The 23,663-nt window shown below is 41.2% G+C and overlaps 1 protein-coding gene across 1 annotated transcript in view; it reads left to right on the forward strand.

Annotated features, from left to right (window-relative positions):
• babam2 (BRISC and BRCA1 A complex member 2) overlaps positions 1-23,663 on the forward strand; it is a 121,552-nt gene that overhangs the window by 41,199 nt on the left and 56,690 nt on the right. The window contains exon 6 of the mRNA XM_085441805.1: positions 91-165. Within this exon, the coding sequence (XP_085297931.1) occupies positions 91-165 (75 nt within the window). The remainder of the gene's footprint in view (positions 1-90; positions 166-23,663) is intronic.

Consider the following 23,663-nt stretch of genomic DNA (forward strand, 5'->3'; position numbering starts at 1 on the left):
ATTAGTCCATTCAGTACTGATATAAAAAGGCGAGCATTATAAAATATCTACTCCATGAAATACAATTGACCTTTTTTTTCCACCCCCCAGACAGGAGAGTTTTCTGCTCGTTTCCTTCTTAAACTCCCCGTGGACTTCAGCAACATCCCCATCTATCTCCTTAAGGTAATTAATTCTGAAGGATATTGTTTAATGGCTTTCTTCACTCTTGTCTCCATTGTCTCCTCTGTTCTTTTCATGGTCTTGCTATGCATGCACCTTATATTTTACAATTGAGCTCCTTTTATTGCTGTGAGTGACTGAAATGTGTTTTTAGACTGTTGCCTCACCTTTTATCTGATAACGCTGAGAGTGAAGGTTAATAACATCAATTTCATAAGGATTGTCATTTTTAATTTTGATGATAACACACAGATTAAAGAAGGTGGTCTTAACAATTGTTTAGCAGGTGAATTAAACAACATATTTGTGTCAGAAATTACTCTACAGCTCAAAGTTGATGGCATCCAGAGTATGTCTCAGCTTCTTAAATTTGAGATTTTTGCGGATGGTAACAAGATGCCTAGAAACAGCAGATGGACCTTACAGGCTTTGTAGGCAGTGCACAAGGTGTTGTCCAGGACGGATATCGGTCTACCTCTGCAGCACTTCTGGGCAGTCATCATAATTATGTTTATATGTTAGGCTAGAGAATTTTATGTGTGCAGGAATCAGTCGTAAAATATGAAATACCCACAATCTTGCACTGAAATTCAAGCCCTGCATACACAGACTCAAGGTTACTGCATGAGCCTCCTTCAGGTGTCATGAGTATCCATTTGTTTAGGTGTGTGCGCATGTGTTTTGAGTACTGATAAAAGCTGGATTTATTTAAATGAACTCCAGTGCAGCTCTGCATGTGTGTGCGTGCACGCAGACTTCAGTCTTGGGGGCTGCGAGTTGACTAATCAGCCAGCCGTCACTGTCGATCTGCTCTGAGCCGCGTGGTGTCTGCAGGCAGCTTAGCTCTCTCTCGCTCTCTCTCGCTCTCTCTCTTATTGCCTTTACCCCTCTCTCACTCTCCCTCATCTTAGTTCTCTTTTCACTCTGTCCCCTGATTTTGAACCGCCTGCCGGCTGAGGAGGCTGAGGCTCTCTGGCCTTTTTCAGCCCGGCCTCTGTTTGTGTGATTGGAAACATAAGGGAAACAACAACCATCATCATCCTTTGTCATCCCCCCCATGTCTGTCAGACCTGAAGCCCTGAGACTGGTCTCATCCAAAGTCATATTTCACATTACCAGTGATGGTGGATTTTTTTTTTTTTGGTCCCAGACGTCTTGAGGCAGGAAAGCTTCTAGGTTCAGCTCTTGAGAGAGCACTGTTGGTGACATTTTTTTAGCAACATGCTTCCTGTCATTTACAGAAGCTGGGCACACACTGACACCTTTCACCAGTGGGTGGTGGTAGCTCTGTAGCAGAGAAACAATATTGTCAAAGAACTCTCTTTCATATTTACATATATTATTATAGACCAAATCTTGGATGTAGATGAGTATTCCTGTCACCCTCATCTTATCATTTTCTCTTCTCTACATGTGAGAGCACACACACACACAGACAGACACACACACTCTGTATAATGCTGTATTTGGCAGCTAGGGTATACATAGCATCACCGAGGGAGCACTTGAAGACTAAGGAAGAGTATCGACTCGCAGAGAGGAAAGTAATGAACATCAGCCCACACCTTGTCCACCTACGCATTAAAAAAGAGGAACGGGATTATGCAGCGTATAGGCTGGACTCTAAGAACATCAGTGTACTGTACGCCAAATAGATGACCTGAATTTTCAGTTTGGCAGTTGTTGTGCGATTAGTTCAAGTTGATTGCTTTTTGTGCAATGCACGTTCATGCACTTGATGTAATTCTGTGCTTTTACAGAGGAGACAGACATGGCCTATGTATTCCTCACAAGAAGAAGCATTGGAATCACAAATTAGTTAAACTGAACTTCACCCATGCTCTTTTTTTCCACTGGATAACTCTTTGTTTACATCATTCTGTGTGTAAATATAGTACACTAACACAACGTTTCCAGCTATCCTCGGCTTGTGGGTCGCTGACTGTGATTGCATGCATGCATTTTTTTTCATGATTGAATATTTTGGAGTAAACGGTTTATATTGTGTGTGATTTAATGGATTCATTTGTTTACATGTGCAGATGCTCTGAATAACTTCACGAGAAAAAAACGTGATAGTTAACTCTGCGGAAGTCAGCGTTTCTTTCATGTTTGTGTGAAGCTTCCAGACTTCCAGCTCGTCTACAGCATCTGAGAGTCTAGGGTATATTGTGTGTCTGAGTGTCGTTATCGTGGCACCAAAGCAGACTTGGACATGGCAAAGCTACCAGTACTTGATACATGTTTCATTACAGTGAACTGGCTGACCTCCCCTAAGTTAGCTGTTACTAATATTTTACACTTATTGCTTTGTGCCATTACATGATTCACTGATGGTTAAAATCAGTAATGTTTGAACCAAGATATAATTTAGTGTTACGGATTTCACTGACTTCTGTAATAATTTGATACGTTGTACTTCTGTATATGTTTTTCAGCTGTTAGTCTGCTAGCTGTAACTTATCTACACTGTATGTATCTCGTTAGCTGATTCAAAAATGCCTAGGTCACCATATCAGTTCTTGGAGTTGGGGTGAATTAGCTGAGCTTAGACACTCAATACTTCCATGTATCAAAGACCGTATTTTCTACCTGCTGGGAAAGATGGCTTCTTTAGGTAAAGCAGGCTTTCTTATTGCTAGTACTAACTAACATTAGCTTATTTGCTAATGGTTCATTCACCCTAATGTAAAAATAACTAGGAAAAATTTGGTTGCTTGGTGATTGCATTTTGGTTTTATAATATCCATAGGGAGATTGCAAGTAATTTTGGTGACCAGTTGATAAATCTAGTCTGGATCCTTTTGAATCTGCAGTTTCTCATTAGATATTGTACTCCAGTGTCTCACCGTTACCTGAAGCAACCTTTTCTCATCAGCTCTGCCCCTTGCATTATTTTATCGCGGGGCCGTTTTCATCTGAACACCCACTAAGCCTTCAAGATGAATTCCAACCTGTCTAATAGAAAGCCTTTACAAAAAAAAGTCGGCACTTCAGAAGTCAAAAAGGTGACGCTTTCCAGACAGAATACACGCCATCAGCCAGGTGCTGTAGGTAGAGGTAAGACTGTTGACCCTGATTTGAATCAACCTCCCCGTCAAATCCGTGGATGTCCTTGCTTGAGGAGAGACGGTTTGGCAGTGAAGTGGAAATCTGTTCAGACATAGGCTAGTGTGCACTACTAGTGGATGCTGAGATGTTGCTGGTGGGCACAGAGCTGTGGAGGACGACTGTTACCTGCAGCAATGCATCCGCGTGGTCTGAGCTCACCACAGTGGACATGTTTACCTTCCTGCATGGGCTGCCCACCCTCAGGGAGGGGGGAGAAATGCTACTTTATTTATTTCATTCTTTTAAAGGGGGCAGCCCGTCATAGTCAAAACGAAAGGAGTGGGAAGGACGCTGAGCGCTGAGATGAAGGGGAGTGAAATGCACACAGATGGATGTTGGCAGTTTTCTCCCCCTTTAAAGGCCACGGAGTCCTCTTGGGCACCGTTTTAGTGTCTCATCCTTTGATCGTACCTTGACCTCTTGCTTGTCACCCATTTGAAGCTGCTTTTACTCATCCCCTCTCATTTAGTGCTAGCCTCTGACCTCGAACTGCTCAGCACGTTTATGCATGTTGGTTAGGTTTCACAACATGGGTGGTGTCAACGTTTATTTTTCAACCATGAATATTTTCCTTTAAAGGCTTTGAGTTTTTCTTTAAATGAGCTACCTTTTGCTCCCGACCGTCCTCTGTCCACGCTGTTTATATGCAGGGGTAGCTTGCTTCTAAATATCCACGCTGATCAGTGTGGAGTGAGCCCCATTCGTGACTGAACCTGCCATTATCGCTTCACTTGAGTTTTGTTTCCCGCACAAGCACTGACCCGTCTCACCAGCTCCAAACTGACTGTGGTCTGCGTGTTGGATGTGTGGTTAGCATTGATCTAATAGGTTGTCTCAGGTTACCCAAGCCTAGTGAGCTAACTGGTATCTGCTCTGTTGTGTAGCTTTGTGTGCATTGAAAAATGAAAGCTTCACTGAGCAATTTCTCCTCCTCAGCCACAATCTCTGCCATTTCAATCAGAATTGTCAGAATCAGAATCAGAATCAGAATAAAGTATTCTGATTCTGATTCTGATTCTGACAATCTCTGCCATTTCAATCAGTGTCAAGGACAGATGACTTACTCAAGTTTTGGTACGTCTAGTTTACTTTAGTTATATTATATTCAGTAATAGCTTTATTTATTTAGTCAGTGTTTCATTTGCTTGGGTTAACATTTTAATTTTTTAAACTGATGTAGTTGTCAGAAAAAACTAAATTAGACAGTTTCCTAGAATTGTTTGCCCTAATTATGAACGGATTTACTGTTACTAAAACCTTTAATGCACACTTATCAAATATTTTAAGTATTTTTTAAACCAGGATTGTGTTAAAATTAACACACAAAAAAACTAAAGACACACCCTGTATTAAAAAAATAACTAAATTCCCAAATATAAATTATTTTAGACAGTTTTATGTATGAAATGTTCCTGTTGGATAAAACAAAGTAACACCAGCTAGATTTACCAGTTTGTTTGTTTTTCACATTAGTTTAAACTCTACCTGTTTTAAATATATAAGTGCTCAGTGCTATGTAAAATGTAATAGTTTCCGCTGTTATCGCCATAGACAGTTTGTTACTGTAAAATCTGGGTCTGTGTGTCGTCCTGCATGTACCCCGAATTCAGTTTCTTGTATATCTTGAACTGTAATGAGCAAGATTTCAGCATTGTTGCAGTTGCCCTGCATTTCCTGCATTTTATAGTTATTTTATAGTTACAGGCATTCTGCTTGTAGCGTTTTAACAAGCACTCTAAAGGTGACCCCTGGTTAGACTATTTGCTATGGAATTTCACTCTGTCTCAAATTACTTACTTCCCTAGTTGCTCTATCAGCTCTATTCTTTCTCATGTAATAATACATTTTTTCCTAGACTTTTATTTAAAAAGAACTCTTTCTGCAACCAGAGGAGTCTCCCCCTGCTGGCCTTTAAAAAAATGGCAGATTTTAAAGCGCTTTCCCGTTAGCTTCACTTTTAAGAGCAAGCAGCTGCATCCATCTTACTTATACTGCCTGTATAAACATCCGCAACAACCAGTCTAAACCCAGCAAAATGAAAATAATTGTTATAACAATTCTAAAATAAGACTTTTCAGTGTTTGGGGAAAGAGAAAAAACCCAAAAACAATATTTTGCAGTAAAATGTACAAAAGATTTCTATTATTGCAAAATTCTCTGTGGTTTTACAGCAATGTGTAAATCTCTGCATTGTTTTCCAAAACATGCTAATTAGTAATTAGAAATTAATCAATAATGTATGTTTTGCAGAATGTTACCTTCCTTATTTAAGGCCAGATTTATCAGATTTTTATTTATACGACTTAATTTTTTTCCCCCTCCATTCCCAGCCTCCCCAATGTAAACCGTAGGCCCCCACCACCACCACCACTTTGCTTCTAGCCAAAATGACCAGAGGGTGGGTTGTATTGAGCCTCGAGCATCCCTCTATCCTCGTTTTTGTCTGTGCAAGCTGTGCACTCTTCAACAAGAGCGCTTGCATCTAATTATTTGTACTCTAATTATTTTTGGTCCTACATCCTCACACTCCTGCTCTCTCTCTCTCTCTCTCTCTCACACACACACACACACACACACACACACACACACACACACACACACACACACACACACTTTAACCTTCGAAGCTCCACAGGCAGCAACTGACAGGGGAGGGTCAGGGTGAAGCAGAGCCGTGGGCCCTCGTTCTGTCTTCTAATTTGTTGTTCCAGCATCATTGACTTGATTATTTTTGTAATTCCTTTTCATTTCCCAACATGTTTTTTTTTTTTTTTAAAGATCAGCTCAACAAAGGCAGGATTTGTGAAAGAATACAAACTTAAGTCATGGTTTGCAGCTACATCTTGATTGTAATTAGTCAGCATTTAAAAAGCAAAGCAAGTAAAAAAAAATCACAGAGGGGAATTGGCTTGGTGGGTAGCACTGTCAAAATTGATCTGACATCACATTTTAATAACCCACATAGAATCAAATCATTCAAATATGTCGTTATTTTCACAAGCAGACAAAATCTGTTTTTATTTTTCACAATACAAAAAAATGTAAATATTGATATTATATAAAATTAACATTTGATGCTGTGACAAAGGTGAAGTAATGAACTTTTTCTCAGCATGAAACGGGAAACAATCAAACTGCCAGAGAGCTGCACTGTGTGAAGTTTAATCAGAAGCCAATTCATAAGACTGATTAAATATCTCTGTAGTCAGTGCAGTTAAGGTTTCACACGTTTACTGCCTACTGACCAAAATCCACAGTATTGCTAAATGAGAGTGGAAACTACTCTCTCTGGTTTGTGGACTCTGCCATTATTTACTCCTCACCAGGCATAAGCAGCAGAGAATTTTGTACACGGTGTAGTCCAAAAAAGTTGGGATGCTGCATAACATGTGAATAAAAACAGAATGCAAATCTCATAAAACCATATTGTATATACGTCTTCATGCATTCTCAATCATCCAGGAAAGTAAATCTCCAAAAGTTGATTCTGTTCATCTGGACGTAGCGTTTTGTGGGAGAAACGTTTCGTTACTCATCCAGGTGCTCCAGCCGACCCAGGAGAGAAGGACAACCGCTGCCCAAGCGAAAACCTGTAGTGATCCCATATGTGTCAGGAGTATCGGAGCAGTGAGACGCATTTTTTCTAAACACCGGGTCTCTGTGGCTTTTAAACCCCAAAACACGCTGCGCCAAAAATTGGTCCACCCCAAGGATCGGGTCCCCCGACACAAACAGAGTAACATAGTGGACGCTGTTAAGTGCCAGGAGGATTGCCAGGATTTATACAGTGGGGAAACCAAACAACCTCTGGCGAAGTGGATGGCACAACACAGAAGAGCTACCTGGTCAGGTCAGGACTCTGCAGTCTATTTACACCTACAGGCCAGTGGACACTCTTTCAAGGATGAGGATGTGCACATCCTGGACAGGGAGGAATGCTGGTTTGAGCGCGGAGTCAAGGAGGCCATTTACGTGAAAAGGGAAAGACCATCTCTGAATCGGGGAGGGGGCCTAAGGGTACATCTTTCGCCATCTTACAATGCTGTGATTGCAGCCATTCCCCAACTCTCTGTGAATGTTACTCATGGCCATTGATCAGTGGTCTTTGATCAGTGGGTTTTGGTCAGTGGTTGTTGATCAATGGTCATGAGAATTTGCATAATTAAGATTAAGGACCTGACCTCCCAGCCCTTTGTTCCTCAGTGGGCTGGTTTCAGTTATTATTCAAATGTACTGTTTATAAGATTGGGGAAACCTGCAGTCAGCTGAGACTGAAACAGTCACTTGGATGAGTGATGAAACGTTTCTCCCACAAAACGCTACGTCCAGATGAACAGAATCAACTTTTGGACATATTGTATTTACAATAAAGCATGGAAAAGATCAAATGTATAGATCAAATAGGTCAAGTCTAATCTGTTAAAAGAAATGTTTATATATATATTTTGCGATTCAGAATATTTGAGAAATGTAAAACCTGATAGTAACTAAATGCATGCTGCAACTCCTGTGACAGGTCTGTGCAGTGCAAACACAAACTAATGTACCGCTAATGTTGATCTGCACAAGGATAATGCCTCCATGAAAGAAAAGCAAAGCTTGCTTTCAGTGCTAATCCAAGTGTTCTTGCATTGTAGACATTTTCATGTCTTTCTTATAGCCGGTCTCAGGCTTCTCTTTCCTGTGTTTCAGAAAAAGTGATCGTTGTTCACTATTTATCTGCTCCAAGACCCGCATGATCAGCTCAGTCTGACTCGTGATGGCGCAGTGCAGACGTGCAGTATAACAGCAAACAACGATGTCAAACACTACCTAAAGGGATTCAACGCAGACTATAAATCACGTTTAATGGTCCTCCTAAAATGTGCTCCCGAGGGCTGTCTAACAATGGTGCTAACTTTCACCTCGGCAGCAGGAGGGTGAGAGTATGCCGACGGAGCCGAGGACAGATTGAGGCTATTGCTTGGGTACAAAGCGGAGTGAGGGGCAAGCATGTGACAATGTGTCTGTTGTGTAAAGGACTCTTTGTGAAAGAGAAAAGAAAATCCAAAAATACAAGTCTGCATTCAAGAAAGGTGCACACTTTAGATGAGGAAAAGGCATTAGGCAAACACGCTAATGCAAGATCCAACTAGCAGAAAGAAGGAGACACAGGGGAACACGACACAAGTCATGCTAATGAGCGCAAACTAAAAAAGGACGGAAAGATTGTTAGAAAAGTGACATTTAAATAATATTTGATTATTGAGGAATGTTACCAATGCTGCAGAATGGCTCCTAAATATCATATTTTTCTCAATCAAATTGTCTACAGTTTTGTGTGTTTACATCCTTTTTCTCGCTCTCTCTTTCCTAACATAAAAACAGTAAATTGAATAAAAGCATGTGGAGGGGCACAGGGTCATCTCTTTGGGAGTTGAGCACAGACTAGATGAGGTTACTGATCATTAAACCCATCTTACCAGGGACTATCTCCGGCCCCTGCTTGCCTCCGGGGAGCCAAAGGAGTAGCATCAGAGAGCCAAAGCCACCAACAAACAACCCCATAGTGGATCATTTAAGAGACCCTCAGCTAATGGAGACAGAGACAGCTGCAGGACACTGTTAATGATTCGTCCACATAGAAACTTAAAGAAGTCCAGTCGCTTTCTTTCCAAGCACTTTACACTTTTTAGTGTGTACTCCCCTGTAGATAAAATCTCCTTCTGTTGAGCTAAACATTGAGTGACTTTGAGCTAAAATTTCAGATGCAGTTTAAATGGGGCTACGCTTCAATTATAATGCAAGACAAGTGAGGGATTTGTAGTAAAAATTGTTGCAAATAATTCATTGTTTTTAAACCGGATTATCTTGTTTTCCCAATTGTTGACACCCATAAACAGATTGAAATTAAGATCGGATTAATTGCCGTGGCAAATTCTGCCATGAACACCCTTAAATTAAATATATGCTAGTGTTCGACGTTTATGCATCCAAATTTTTCCCAGCAGCCAACTTGGGCATGATCAGCTACTTTATTTCATTAAGGAAAATCTGGTACGGAGGGATGCAGGAGTTTCCTTTCAGCACAATCCAAGGTTATATGTGATGAAAGTTGTCTTGCAGTTGTCTTGTGACTTTAGTTATTTTATTTTGAAATATATCTGAGCTGAACAGATACCCTGGAGACACTGTAGTGTTTCTTTTAAATATTAAATATAGCTTTTTTTTTAATGCCCTTGTTATTTACATTGCTGAAACGCTCTAAGGTATAGAGCAGTGCTAGTTAAATGTCATTTGAATCATTAACTCCCACTCAAAGCTGTTGCCTCTTTTTTTTCTGCATAATTTGGGTTTTGACTCCACAACCAAAAGCAGAACAATATCTGTATGACCTATAGCTTATAGCATGCTGAAGAGTTTTCCTTCTGCTGTGGCATTAAATGGGTTGTGAAGGGATCAAACCGGAAGCATTACTGAAAGCACGAGGTCAGCCTTTGATTAATTCATGGGGCTGATTAAGTGGGTGTTATTTATTCAAAACAATTGATTTTTACCAACCCACTCGTCTTGTCCTCTCTGTATTTCTTTATTGACAAAGTGAGGTTTTAAAATAGATCAAGAATGTTAATAGCAGTCAGTCATTTCCAGGAAATGAACTCATTTACATCATACGATGGAGCCATTATCAGAGCATTTATCGGCAGAGCTGAATAATAGCGTTGATTGATGTTTGTCATTTAATTTTTATTCGGTTTACAGAAAGCCAATTATGAATGGAAATCAAATTAAAAAACATTTTTATTTTTACCTGCAAGATTCACAAACACACTGGTTGAACTTGAATTTGTGCATTGAAATTGATCGTTTTATTTTACGGTGTTGAAAATGTGCAGCACTATCAGTCATGTGGAGAAGAAATAAAAGCAATTCTCTCCCTCTCAGTGTGTGCATGTGCAGGTATTGTTAGCACACAGCATTGTTTTTTCAAGTCATTAAAAGGGACCTTTTCTTTTCTCTTCCATCTCCCTATTTCAACTAAAGCAGCTTTCCTTTTTCACAGTTCAAAGTTATCCTTATTTATCTTTTTACTGGACTTTCTTTCTTCTTTTCTTTCTTTTTCTCCTCCTTCCTACTCTTCCTATTCTCCTCCTCATCCTTCATCTCTTTCTCCTTATGCTCCTTTTCCTGCTACTCTCTCCCCACCTGGTTTAAACAGGTTGCATCACTGATCAGGATTTCTTTTTCAGGAAAGACCTGCATGTAAAATTATAAGGAGTGCTGATGCTAAGGGTGTACTCTAAATCAGAGAACACACAGAACAGAGAAGGCCAGCAGAGAATGAGATACAGAGTGAAGTCATTTAGAGCAGTGTCTTTGTAAAAAGAAGTATAAAAAAATACATTTGTTCAAAATTCTTCTTTTCTTTGACCATATTCACGTTGTTTTCCATTATGTATTATTTTAGGTGTCACAGCTGTCAGTCAAAGGTCATCTCCTCTCCGTGATGGGCAATTCCCCTGATCTCTGACATGTTGTCTTCCCAGATAGACATCAAAGGACAGTTGAGGATTTAAACTGAACATGCTTTCCAGTCAGATTTTTACATGAATGTAAAGGTGCCATAACTAAATGTATGATTCTGTAAGTTCTAGAAGTAAATTGTGGGAAGCTCAAAAAAAGAAAAAACTTTGCATTTTTCCTGCACTACTATTACAGAGGGGGGAGAAAGGAACAAAAAATAAACCAGTTTACCCCCACATCACTTCCTCAGAAAGTCCAGATTAACAGAGCTGGAGACTGACACAAAGCCCCTTACTGTGACCGCCTACACTGCTGAAACACCACTGGCGATGGAGCACCTTTTGAGGATGCCAGAACGCCATTCATGATTGGTTTTTGTTTTTGTCCAGTTTCTCACTTTTTTTTTTCCTCTCCTGGTGGACAAAATGGAGATCAGCCTGCAGCGGCTGCAGCGGTTACCTTACCTCCCCAGTTGCCACATAATTGCCACTCCTTTCCCAACCCCTCATGAGGTTTTTGTTGTTGCGGTTTTGTGTTCGGGTCACGTCCCCCTACGCGCGGCAGTTGAGCTTTTGGAGAAGTCGTGGCTGAAGATGGTCCGGTGCGTCACATGATGAGTCTTTCACAATTCTTTGCAGAAACCTGGAAAACAACTTGCGTACACCCATGCACACAACACTTTCAGAAACATGTGCACTTGTGAACATGTGAACAAAGCACCTGTTATTTTATCCGGCTGAGGTGTGTGTGGTGCTGGCCGGCTAAAAATAGTTTTTCTTTAAAACTCTAGTGCTTTTACTGAGGACCAGAATATGGTAACACTTGTATCAGGGGAACAAAGAATACAAAACATTTTAATTTCAGAAACTGTTTTCTGGGTCAGTATAATGCCACTTGTTGATGACATAGTTGTTGAGGATAGTGAACAGCTTATCTCTGTCTACATTTGGATATTTTCTTATAAAGTTTGTATTTAAAATTATTCTTTCATCATAGGAAAACAAGTTTTAGCTCTGAGTAATGTAAAGCAGGGTTAGGGGCTTATCAGTGTAATGTCAGCTCTAAACCTTTTCAGTGTGATGACCGTGATTCTCTTCTTAATGGGATAAATTGCCACTGTAACTTATACTGCATACCTAACTTCTCTAGGCAAGTTACGTTGAAGATATCAACATATATCAAATATGACATATTAGTTTTCTGGGAAAAAAAAAAGGCTTTAACATTTCTAAAAGATCCCTTGAATCTTTGTGTGTTGATAGTAAGAAAGAGCAAAGTCTTTCTTTCCCTGATAAGCATCATGAGGAAACACAGATTCTTAGGAGAATCTTTATTCCTGTTAGCTTCAAGCAATTTTATGTTTGTTAAGCCTTATTATAGATATTCTTCTAAGCCTTGACCTTGTGGGTCAGCCTGCCTTACTCGTTGCTTACTCTCACACGTGCAACACCACTGGGGTTGCAGCTGAAAGAATATGGTTATAAACTGCCTTACACGCTTTTTGCTGATGTTTTGGCCTCACCGCAAGCGAAATCAAAGAGGTTGTAATAATTACCTTTTTTTAAATTTACCAAAGCATTTTTTTTTTAAAAATCGAACAGACAAAAATACTGGGAAAATACAGAGATTTCTGTTGAAGACTTAGCTATAGTATATACAGACTTATGCGCATAATCTGCCTGTAGATGTCTTATATTTGCACTTTTTAACCCACAGCTCTAATTATATAGTTAAAAAATAGATAATACAGCTTTATCCTTAGTATGCACTCCTGGCAGTGAATATTATATTCAATTAAGCTCACTCTAATCTAACTCATGAAAAGCCAACTTTTGGCCTTTTTGTATGTTCATAAGTGGTAATAATATAATAATTACATAAATTCATACTTTTTTCCTTGACTTTATTCTAAAGGTTGTTTGTATTTGGAGGAAGACTAGACAACTAGTAAACTTTACTGTTTATGTGTGGTATATTGGATAACAATTCATATTATTCATTAAGTTACGACCAGCGTACTTACTGCACCTGGCCACTGTTTCATCTGCTGTGTCATGACCTGAGCGCGGAAATCACTACCTCTTGCTCTCTATCTCCTTTATCTGCTGCTGTGTGGTTTTTACCACAGTTTCACATCAGGCCAGAATAGTTGTTTTCATTTAATCATTGAATAGATTTCTTTCTTTTTTTCTCCATTATCCAGCTTAAAAAAACTGCAGTGACACCATTTCTTGTCATCACATGACAAAAGGCAAAAACAGTAACATCAAAATATTACCTAATGGTCGCCTTCCCCTCCATTACCTGTTTGTCTGCCCAGTCTCAGCAAGTGGTTGTAATTTGTGGCCTTGCCGTGCCCTTGCACAGTAAACACTGACTAAGAGCTCAGGAATCTTAAGAGCTATAAAATAATTGCAGGTTACTCCCATAATGTTCAGAGAGTGCTGCTCTTGTGTCTCAACTCTGCCTCTTCAGTCTCATCTCTTTTTTTGTTCAACCTCTGCCAGTGGTACAAAAAAGTAGTGCTTTCCTGCTGAACCTGTATCCTTGGGTGCTCATTACAGTGATAACCCAGTGGGGCAAAGAAAATTATTTGTCCTGAAATAGATATAATATGAAATAGATGGAAGATGGATATAATAATATTAAATTATTATTTTTGTTTGGAATGCTTAAAGAATAAATGTTGCACACACATGTGCAAAAAAAAAAACACCAAACGTTTTTTAATAGCTACATGAATACTTGTATCATTCAAGAAGATTTAAATCGGGTTTGGACTCCTCTTACTTGTAATTGCTTGTGGTGAGGCTTGAAGCCAAGATGCCTTTTTCCAGAGACAGTTTGCTATCTGTGCTGTCATCATCTTTGTCCTAAGCAGGCTATGTGTATTTATTCATTAATGATTTTTTTTCAGTGCACATTTATCACTTCCAGTGCTGGAATTACATAGCCACTTTTCAGCTGTGCCTTGAGTAAAATGAGGGTAAACCAAAGCATATCCAGATGCATTCATTTTATTTTCAGCATGTTTTTTGAAAGCGCTGTTGCTGAGTGATGGCGTATTCGTATAGCACTGAGACATGGCATTTACTGGGAAAGCAAGTTGCCCAAAAGACATTGTCAAGTAATTGCCAGTTTGGGCTTCACTAATGTAGTGTACGACTGAAATCTGAAAAGGCCAGCCAATGCTTCCATGCAGATGAACAATTATGTGGCTTTTAAACGACAGGATGTATTATAGCTTGGTATGCGCTCCAAGATGAATTTAAATGTCAGGCATAAAAGGTGTAAAATAGAAGTGCAAAAAGTGTTTAGATACAGATTTTTTTTTATTCTCTGTGTATTAGTTAATATTCATCTTATAACTGATTTGAAACAACCTAGTGGAAATATACATCTAATGGGGAAAAAAAGAGCAGTGACAGTTTATATTACGAAATAATAGCAAGTGAGGGTAAAACCTGCTCCTTGATGGGTCTGAGTCCAAAGTTAAGCCAGGAAATGCACACTGCTCTCCTGACTGTGCTGACACAGCAAACTGAAACTCCACTGTTGCAAGAAGCTGGATGCCGTTGCAAAAGAGGAGGTTACAGTGGGCTGGTAGGTGGTGGATTATTTTTGAGTGTAAGTGTTACATCAGCAGACCGTGGCCTCCCTGACACTAATAAAAAGATGCACATAATTGGTAATGTTGGCTGTCATATGTATATTCATAAAAATATGTAACCTGTTGACAAAAACATTAGTTTCCATTATTATGTAGCTAAACAGTTACAGGCTTTTACTTTTGTATTTAAATACATTTAGCTTTCCATACCTTCCCACTCCTATGTAGTGATGTCATGCTGGAACAACATGAATAGAGCTGCATATTATTAAATCTTTTGGTCTAGTGGGCTGCTTGCCTTGGTGGAAACTAATGAATAGAAAATTGCAGGTTTAATAACAAATATCTTTGAACTAAAGGAAAAATGATTATGAAGCAACCTGCAAGGTTTATCAAAGTACTTTTAAACTGGCACCAGTGGGATATCATTTAGGGGCAATACTGTTATTGCTTTTTGTATTTAAATGTTAGGAAGCATATTTGAACACCAGAAATACAACTAAAAGACAAGATCTGTAGACTCCCATTTTGAAAATGCCTAAAATTCTACCAGAAATAAACATGTTTATATCCGGCCACAAAGAGAAAAAGTCAATTTGGGGCTTTGTGCATAGTTTCTCTCTTAATAGCAACTCTAACTCATCCATCTGGACGTTGAAGTGGGGGGCATGGCCGCTTTGATTGACAGATGTCCCAACATGGCGAGCTGTAGCTGCTAGCTGTCTGCTAGGCTTCACCTCCACTCTGCAGTGTCCATTCACTGACACTTAACTTGAGCGCTCTCCCTCTCTCTCTCTATGCTGTTGGTGCTTTGGAACATTTTTGTCCAATTTTCCAATATTCTGGTTTGCTGTGTAGTACAGACCTACCAAGAAATGTGCTTCAGTTTTGATGAGTGATTGTGGTATTTTCTTACTCTGTTACTTAGGAGTAATTACTTGGTATGTCATATAGTCTATGGATTGAGCTAACTAGCAGACATGTTGAGTAAAGTCAGCAACCTGGTCAATACTGAACCACATGAGCCTTAGCTGGATAGATGTTGTTTCTACATAAATAGAAGTCTAGCCAGAATATCTCCTACAAAATAACAAATATATATGGAATTGATTGTAGTGAAGAAATTAAATCGTAGCTTGTTTGTTGCATGGGGACCTTAGGATGTGTATGCCCCTGATGTCAGAATTATGAAAGTTGCAATGTGAGTGTTTGAATTAGAAGAAGTCATAATTTCAAGTCACTCATGCAGTATACTTTTATTTCTTGCTAGAAAGTCTAAGAAGGACATTCAGAAAAGGTTCGAGAAGTACCTCGAGCTGATCAAGATGCTATCATGATCACTACTTTTATCTTTTGTTTATAGTGTCATTTGTAAGTTAAAGTGGCATGAATGTGAGAGTGCATTTTCATTTTTCGAGTAAGTTTGGTAAATGGACTCAACTGAGCAGTGATTTCAGATGATCGTTGGCTATAAAAGGTGTACACACCCCTGTTAAAATGCAGGTTTTTGTGATGTTAAGCAATGAGATCACAATAAATCATTTGAATGCTACTCCCAGCTTTAATCTCACCTATAACCTGCACAATTCAATTGAAAAATAAACAAATCTGTGGAAAAAATATAAAAAGCATACAATAAGCTGGTTGCATAAGTGTGCACACCCTTAAACTAATACTTTATCAAGCACCTTTTAAATTTAATCACAGCATTCTTCTTGGGTATACACACACACCATCAATTAAAGTTCAGCTATCCAAGTAGGATTTTCCTGACGTTTACTCAGTTGCCTGTTACAGCAAAAGCTATTGTTTGCAGAGCGCTTACAAAGCATCAAAAGACTCTCATTGTTAAAAGGTATCAGTCAGGAGAAAGGTGTTTTTAAAAAAAAAAAAAATTCCACAGCATTCAAGATATCATGTAACATGGTGAAAACCCCCACCCCCAAATTGACAAAAAGACTAGACGGGAACTGGTCCGGACAGCTGCCAAGAGACCTATAGCAACACTGGAGAACCTGCAGGAATTTCTGGCAGCTACTCGTTGTGTACTACATGTTGTGACTCCCATATTCTCCATTTGTCTAGACTATGGGTATAATTGCAAGATGGAAACCTTTTTTAAAAATGAAAAACCTTCCAATCTCAGCTATAATTTGTAAAAGAGTACATCGAGTCTATTCAAAAGTATGTGGGTGTGAGAAAATGTGTTATGGCCTGATTAGACAAAGGTTTTGGCACATTTTGGGCTCAAAAACAACACTGCATCACCCAAAAACCCTAAAACCATAATGAGGCATGGTGGTGGAAGTATTATGCTTTGGGGTTCCTTTAGTTCAGCTTTAACTTTGGCTTTAGTAAGGTGCAGGGCATTATGACCAGTCCAAAAGAATAAAAAATTCCATTGGGAAATAATTGACTTAAAGAGGGTTGAACACAAGAGATGCAGTCGAAGTCTGACAGATTTGGATTTCTTTTGCAAGGAAGAGTGGGCAAAAGTAAAGTTGCTCCATAATGATGCTCTCCTACCCATGTTGTGATTAAATCATAAGGTGCTTTAACAAAGCATTAGTTTCATACTGTGTACACTTATGCAATCCAGCTTATTTTACTTAAAAAAAAAAAAAAAAAGCATTTCCCCAACAGATTTCTTTTTAAAATTGAATTGTGCAGGCTATGAGTCACATTAAAGATGGGAACATTTTTGAAAAGATTTATTGGTATTTTTTAATTTATTTTTTATACAGTGGGGCAAAAAAGTATTTAGTCAGCCACCGATTGTGCAAGTTCCCCCACCTAAAATGATGACAGAGGTCAGTAATTTGCACCAGAGGTACACTTCAACTGTGAGAGACAGAATGTGAAAAAAAAATCCATGAATTCACATGGTAGGATTTGTAAAGAATTTATTCGTAAATTAGGGTGGAAAATAAGTATTTGGTCACCTCAAACAAGGAAAATCTCTGGCTCTCACAGACCTGTAACGTCTTCTGTAAGAAGCTTTTCTGTCCCCCACTCGTTACCTGTATGAATGGCACCTGTTTGAACTCATCATCTGTATAAAAGACACCTGTCCACAGCCTCAAACAGTCAGACTCCAAACTCCGCCATGGCCAAGACCAAAGAGCTTTCGAAGGACACCAGGAAAAGTATTGTAGACCTGCACCAGACTGGGAAGAGTGAATCTACAATAGGCAAGCAGCTTGGTGTGAAAAAATCAACTGTGGGAGCAATCATCAGAAAATGGAAGACATACAAGACCACTGATAATCTCCCTTGATCTGGGGCTCCACGCAAGATCTCATCCCGTGGGGTCACAATGATCATGAGAACGGTGAGCAAAGATCCCAGAACCACACGGGGGGACCTGGTGAATGACCTGCAGAGAGCTGGGACCAAAGTAACAAAGGTCACCATCAGTAACACACTACAACAGCAGGGAATCAAATCCCGCAGTGCCAGACGTGTTCCGCTGCTGAAGCCAGTGCATGTCCAGGCCCGTCTGAAGTTTGCCAGAGAGCACATGGATGATACAGCAGAGGATTGGGAGAATGTCATGTGGTCAGATGAAACCAAAGTAGAACTTTTTGGTATAAACTCAACTCGTCGTGTTTGGAGGAAGAAGAATACTGAGTTGCATCCCAAGAACACCATACCTACTGTGAAGCATGGGGGTGGAAACATCATGCTATGGGGCTGTTTTTCTGCCGAGGGGACAGGACGACTGATCCGTGTTAAGGACAGAATGAATGGGGCCATGTATCGTGAGAGTTTGAGCCAAAAGCTCCTTCCATCAGTGAGAACTTTGAAGATGAAACGAGGCTGGGTCTTCCAACATGACAATGATCCAAAACACACCGCCCGGGCAACAAAGGAGTGGCTCCGTAAGAAGCATTTGAAAGTCCTGGAGTGGCCTAGCCAGTCTCCAGACCTCAACCCCATAGAAAATCTGTGGCGGGAGTTGAAAGTCCGTGTTGCTCGGCGACAGCCCCAAAACATCACTGCTCTCGAGAAGATCTGCATGGAGGAATGGGCCAAAATACCAGCTACTGTGTGTGCAAACCTGGTAAAGACCTATAGTAAACGTTTGACCTCTGTTATTGCCAACAAAGGTTATGTTACAAAGTATTGAGTTGTATTTTTGTTATTGACCAAATACTTATTTTCCACCCTGATTTACGAATAAATTCTTTACAAATCCTACCATGTGGATTCATGGATTTTTTTTTCACATTCTGTCTCTCACAGTTGAAGTGTACCTCTGGTGCAAATTACTGACCTCTGTCATCATTTTAGGTGGGGGAACTTGCACAATCAGTGGCTGACTAAATACTTTTTTGCCCCACTGTACCACCCTTGATCAGAAACTCAGAAAGTTTGTTTGTTTATTACAATCTGTAACTGATTGAAAGACATTGTTTGGTCTGTGATTTCTCATGTTCCAAACCTCTGAGAACCCTGCTGTTATTACTGCCAGGTGCTTTAACATCTGGCACTCCAGAAAATGTCACACGATGCGAAAGTTTAAAGGGAGTCTGGATGAAGCTGCTCTTCTTAATAACATGCTTTCATCTAACTCGTGTTTTAGGCTGCCACGAAGAAAGTATAGCACAGACATACTGTGGCCAAAGTACAGAAATCAAAGGACACCTGCATACTAGCGTGTAAGCAAACGATGTTCAGACCTAGCTTCCACAGATAAAAATAATGGTTTTAATCATGGGTACATGTGAGTGATGTCTGATGCATCACTGAAAAAGCACCTGTTATGGGATTTGATACTTGCAGAGATGCAGTTGTACTGCATCCTGAAAAGAAGCAAATCATAGCTGTAAATGTGTGATATAGAAGAAAGATGTGTGACCTTTAAAGTTGCCGAAGAAATGCCTAGAGTTGAACGTTGGAGCTTCTAAAATCGTTCCTTTTCAGCGGTAATTCTTTGGCTGTTACACATAATGTCATAGAAATTTAAAAGATAAATTGATAGTTTTTTTTAGTTGATTATTTGCGACCACATCCCCAAAAACTGTCAGGTAAAGATATCATTCTTTATTCTACGAAGACAGAGGTAATGAATATTATGATTATTTTTCTGGTGTCATTAATTTGTCCTCATATGACCAGTGCTATGAATGAAATGTGCAATATACTTGCTTAGACCTATATATATATATATATATATATAAAAAAAAAAAAAAACACCCAGCACGCCCCTGCGGGCGGTTTATCCTTCAAGCTCGGGTCCTCTACCAGAGGCCTGGGAGCTTGAGGGTCCTGCGCAGTATCTTAGCTGTTCCCAGGACTGCGCTCTTCTGGACAGAGATCTCCGATGTTGTTCCCGGGATCTGCTGGAGCCACTCGCCTAGCTTGGGAGTCACTGCACCTAGTGCTCCGATTACCACGGGGACGACCGTTACCTTCACCCTCCACATCCTCTCGAGCTCTTCTCTGAGCCCTTGGTATTTCTCCAGCTTCTCGTGTTCCTTCTTCCTGATATTGCTGTCATTGGGAACCGCTACATCGATCACTACGGCCGTCTTCTTCTGTTTGTCTACCACCACTATGTCCGGTTGGTTAGCCACCACCATTTTGTCCGTCTGTATCTGGAAGTCCCACAGGATCTTAGCTCGGTCATTCTCCACCACCCTTGGGGGCATCTCCCATTTTGACCTCGGGACTTCCAGGTTATACTCGGCACAGATGTTCCTGTACACTATGCCGGCCACTTGGTTATGGCGTTCCATGTATGCCTTGCCTGCTAGCATCTTGCACCCTGCTGTTATGTGCTGGATTGTCTCTGGGGCATCTTTACACAGCCTGCACCTGGGGTCTTGCCTGGTGTGATAGACCCCAGCCTCTATGGATCTTGTGCTCAGAGCTTGTTCTTGTGCTGCCATGATTAGTGCCTCTGTGCTGTCTTTCAGTCCAGCTTTGTCCAGCCACTGGTAGGATTTCTGGATATCAGCCACCTCCTCTATCTGCCGGTGGTACATACCGTGCAGGGGCCTGTCCTTCCATGATGGTTCCTCGTCTCCCTCCTCTTTCTTGGGTTTCTGCTGCCTGAGGTATTCACTGAGCACTCGGTCAGTTGGGGCCATCTTCCCAATGTATTCTTGGATGTTCGTTGTCTCATCCTGGACTGTGGTGCTGACACTCACCAGTCCCCGGCCCCCTTCCTTCCGCTTAGCGTACAGCCTCAGGGTGCTGGACTTGGGGTGAAACCCTCCATGCATGGTAAGGAGCTTTCTTGTCTTTATGTCAGTGGCTTCTATCTCCTCCTTTGGCCAGCCTATTACCCCAGCAGGGTACCTGATCACGGGCAGGGCGTACGTGTTGATGGCCCGGATCTTGTTCTTACCATTCAGCTGACTCCTCAGGACTTGCCTGACCCTCTGCAGGTACTTGGTGGTTGCAGCTTTTCTAGCGGCCTCTTCATGGTTCCCATTCGCCTGCGGGATCCCCAAGTACTTGTAACTGTCCTCTATGTCTGCAATGTTGCCTTCTGGTAGTTCAATCCCCTCAGTTCTGACTACCTTCCCTCTCTTTGTTACCATCCGACTACACTTCTCCAGTCCGAACGACATTCCAATGTCATTGCTGTATAGCCTGGTAGTGTGGATCAGTGAATCGATGTCTCGTTCACTCTTGGCATACAGCTTGATGTCATCCATGTACAGGAGGTGGCTGACAACTGCTCCGTTCCGTAGTCGGTATCCGTAGCCAGTCTTGTTAATGATCTCACTGAGGGGGTTCAGGCCTATGCAGAACAGCAGTGGGGACAGAGCATCTCCTTGGTAGATCCCGCACTTGATGGTGACTTGTGCTATGGGCTTGGAGTTGGCCTCTAGTGTTGTACGCCACATCCCCATTGAGTTCCTGATGAAGGCTCTTAGGGTCCCATTGATCTTGTACAATTCTAGGCATTCCAGTATCCAGCTGTGGGGCATTGAGTCATAGGCCTTCTTGTAATCAATCCAGGCAGTGCACAGGTTGGTCAGTCTGGTCTTGCAGTCTCGGCTGATTGTTCTGTCTACCAGTAGCTGGTGTTTTGCGCCTCTGGTATTCTTGCCAATTCCTTTCTGTGTCCCGCTCATGTATTGACCCATGTGCCTGTTCATCTTAGCCGATATGATGCCTGACAGGAGCTTCCATGTAGTACTGAGGCAGGTTATTGGTCGGTAGTTGGAGGGGACCGGTCCCTTCTTGGGGTCCTTGGGGATCAGGACCGTCCGGCCTTCAGTTAGCCATTCCGGGTGTATCTCGTTAACTAGCAGCTGGTTCATTTGTGCTGCCAGACGCTCGTGGAGTGCAGTTAGCTTCTTCAGCCAGTAGGCGTGAACCATGTCGGGCCCTGGTGCTGTCCAACTCTTCATACTGGAGACCCTTTCTTGGATATCTGCCACTGTGATGGTTACTGGACCCTGTTCAGGGAGGTCGCTGTGGTCTGCCCTCAGATCCTCTAGCCACTGAGCATTGCCGTTATGGGTTGCATCCTTCTCCCATATGCTCTTCCAGTATTGCTCCGTCTCCAGCCTTGGTGGTGCTGTTCTCTTATTGTTCCCTTGCCACTGAGAGTACACCTTTGCTGGTTCTGTGGAGAACAGCTGGTTTATTCTCCTGCCTTCTATCTCTCTGGTGTACCTCCTCAAGCGGCTGGCCAAGGCTGTGAGTCTTTGCTTGGCAGTTTCCAAGGCCTCAGGTATGGACAGCTTGCTGTATTTCTTAGGCACCTTATTCGTCACACCTTTCTGCAACTCCGTTAGTTGGCTAACCTCTCTCCGTGCTACTTTGATCTTGCCCTCTAGCCTCCTTCTCCATGGAGGGTACTGCCCCTTGTGGCTGTTCAACTTGTAGCCAAGCATCTCACTGATCACTGCTGCCGTATTGTAGATCAGCTTGTTAGTGTCGGTAATCGTGGTTGTAGGTATTGCCCGTAGTGCTGCATTAACATCATCTAGCAGACCTTCTGAGGGTACTTCACGTAATCTTGGTAACCGGCTACGGGGGATCCAGGTTTCAAGCTTGGCCATGATCCTATTTTTCAGGTCAGTTCCTCTCGCACTCAACGATCCTTCTCCTATCACACTTGGGGCCGGGGTCTTTCTGTGTGGAGTTTGCATGTTCTCCCTGAGTTTGTGTGGGTTCTCTCCGGGTACTCCGGCTTCCTCCCACCATCCAAAGACATGCAGCTTGTGGGGATAGGTTAATTGGATAATACAAATTGCCACTAGGTGTGAATGTGCGAGTGAATGTGAGTGTGAATGGTTGTCTGTCCTTGTGTGTTGGCCCTGCGACAGACTGGCGACCTGTCCAGGGTGTACCCTGCCTCTCGCCCTATTACAGCTGGGATAGGCTCCAGCGCCCCCCGCGACCCTGAAAAGGATAAGCGGAAGCGAATGGATGGATGGATGGATGGATGGATGGATGGATGGATGGATGGACAGTATATACATTGGGTGAATGTGCAGTAGTAGCAGCAAGCGGGTGAATTCTGTACATTAATATGAATAGACATCTGACTATTTTACAGTAATATATTAAGCAACAAGTGAGCAGTCACTTCTTGAAGTCAGAAGTAGGAAAAATAGAGAGGATGAGTATGTGAGCAACTGGTAAAGTGTAACTGGTTTTGTGGGGTCTTCCTGGTATGCAATGGTTAGTACATACCAAAAGTGGTCCAAGAAAGTAGGGTACGGCAGGATATAGATATGTAATCACAAAAGCGGACTCATGCGTTCTGGTCAAACTGAAGGGCTGCTGTAATACATGCCCCTGAAAACCTTAAAAATCTCAGACATCTATAGCCTCAAGTAAATGTCTCCAGGTCACATATATTTACTTGATCCAGTTCATTCATGTTCACTTGATATTGATGTAAACAAAGCTGCAAATTGAAATACCTTTTTCCCCATTTAGTGCAAAATTCACGGACAAATGGAAGGAATAAGTCTTTGACAGAAGACGGATGGAGGAGATGGGGGAAGACTAAGCATAGCCTTGTAAATAAGAGCACTGGTTTAGTCTACGAAGGGACAAAGCTGAATATCCACTCAGAAAAAACATAATAGGACATGCATGCAAGATGCTTTTTTTAAATTTTTCAATTAAAAGGAGAGCATGGTTTCATTGAGCCCAAGCACAGATGCACCTTCTCCTTGTTCTGGCACACAAAAAAATAAAATAGCTCTGAAAAGGGCTGACCAAGCCTTCCAAGTTTTAAACAATAGTAGAGTATATGTAAAAGAATCACAAGGTTCGTAGTGCGGCACATAAACATTTG

Source organism: Copadichromis virginalis, linkage group LG19 (assembly GCF_057382275.1).
Source record: "Copadichromis virginalis isolate Kocher_CV1m ecotype Utaka linkage group LG19, C_Virginalis_male_GT1.1, whole genome shotgun sequence".
NCBI lineage: Eukaryota > Metazoa > Chordata > Actinopteri > Cichliformes > Cichlidae > Copadichromis > Copadichromis virginalis.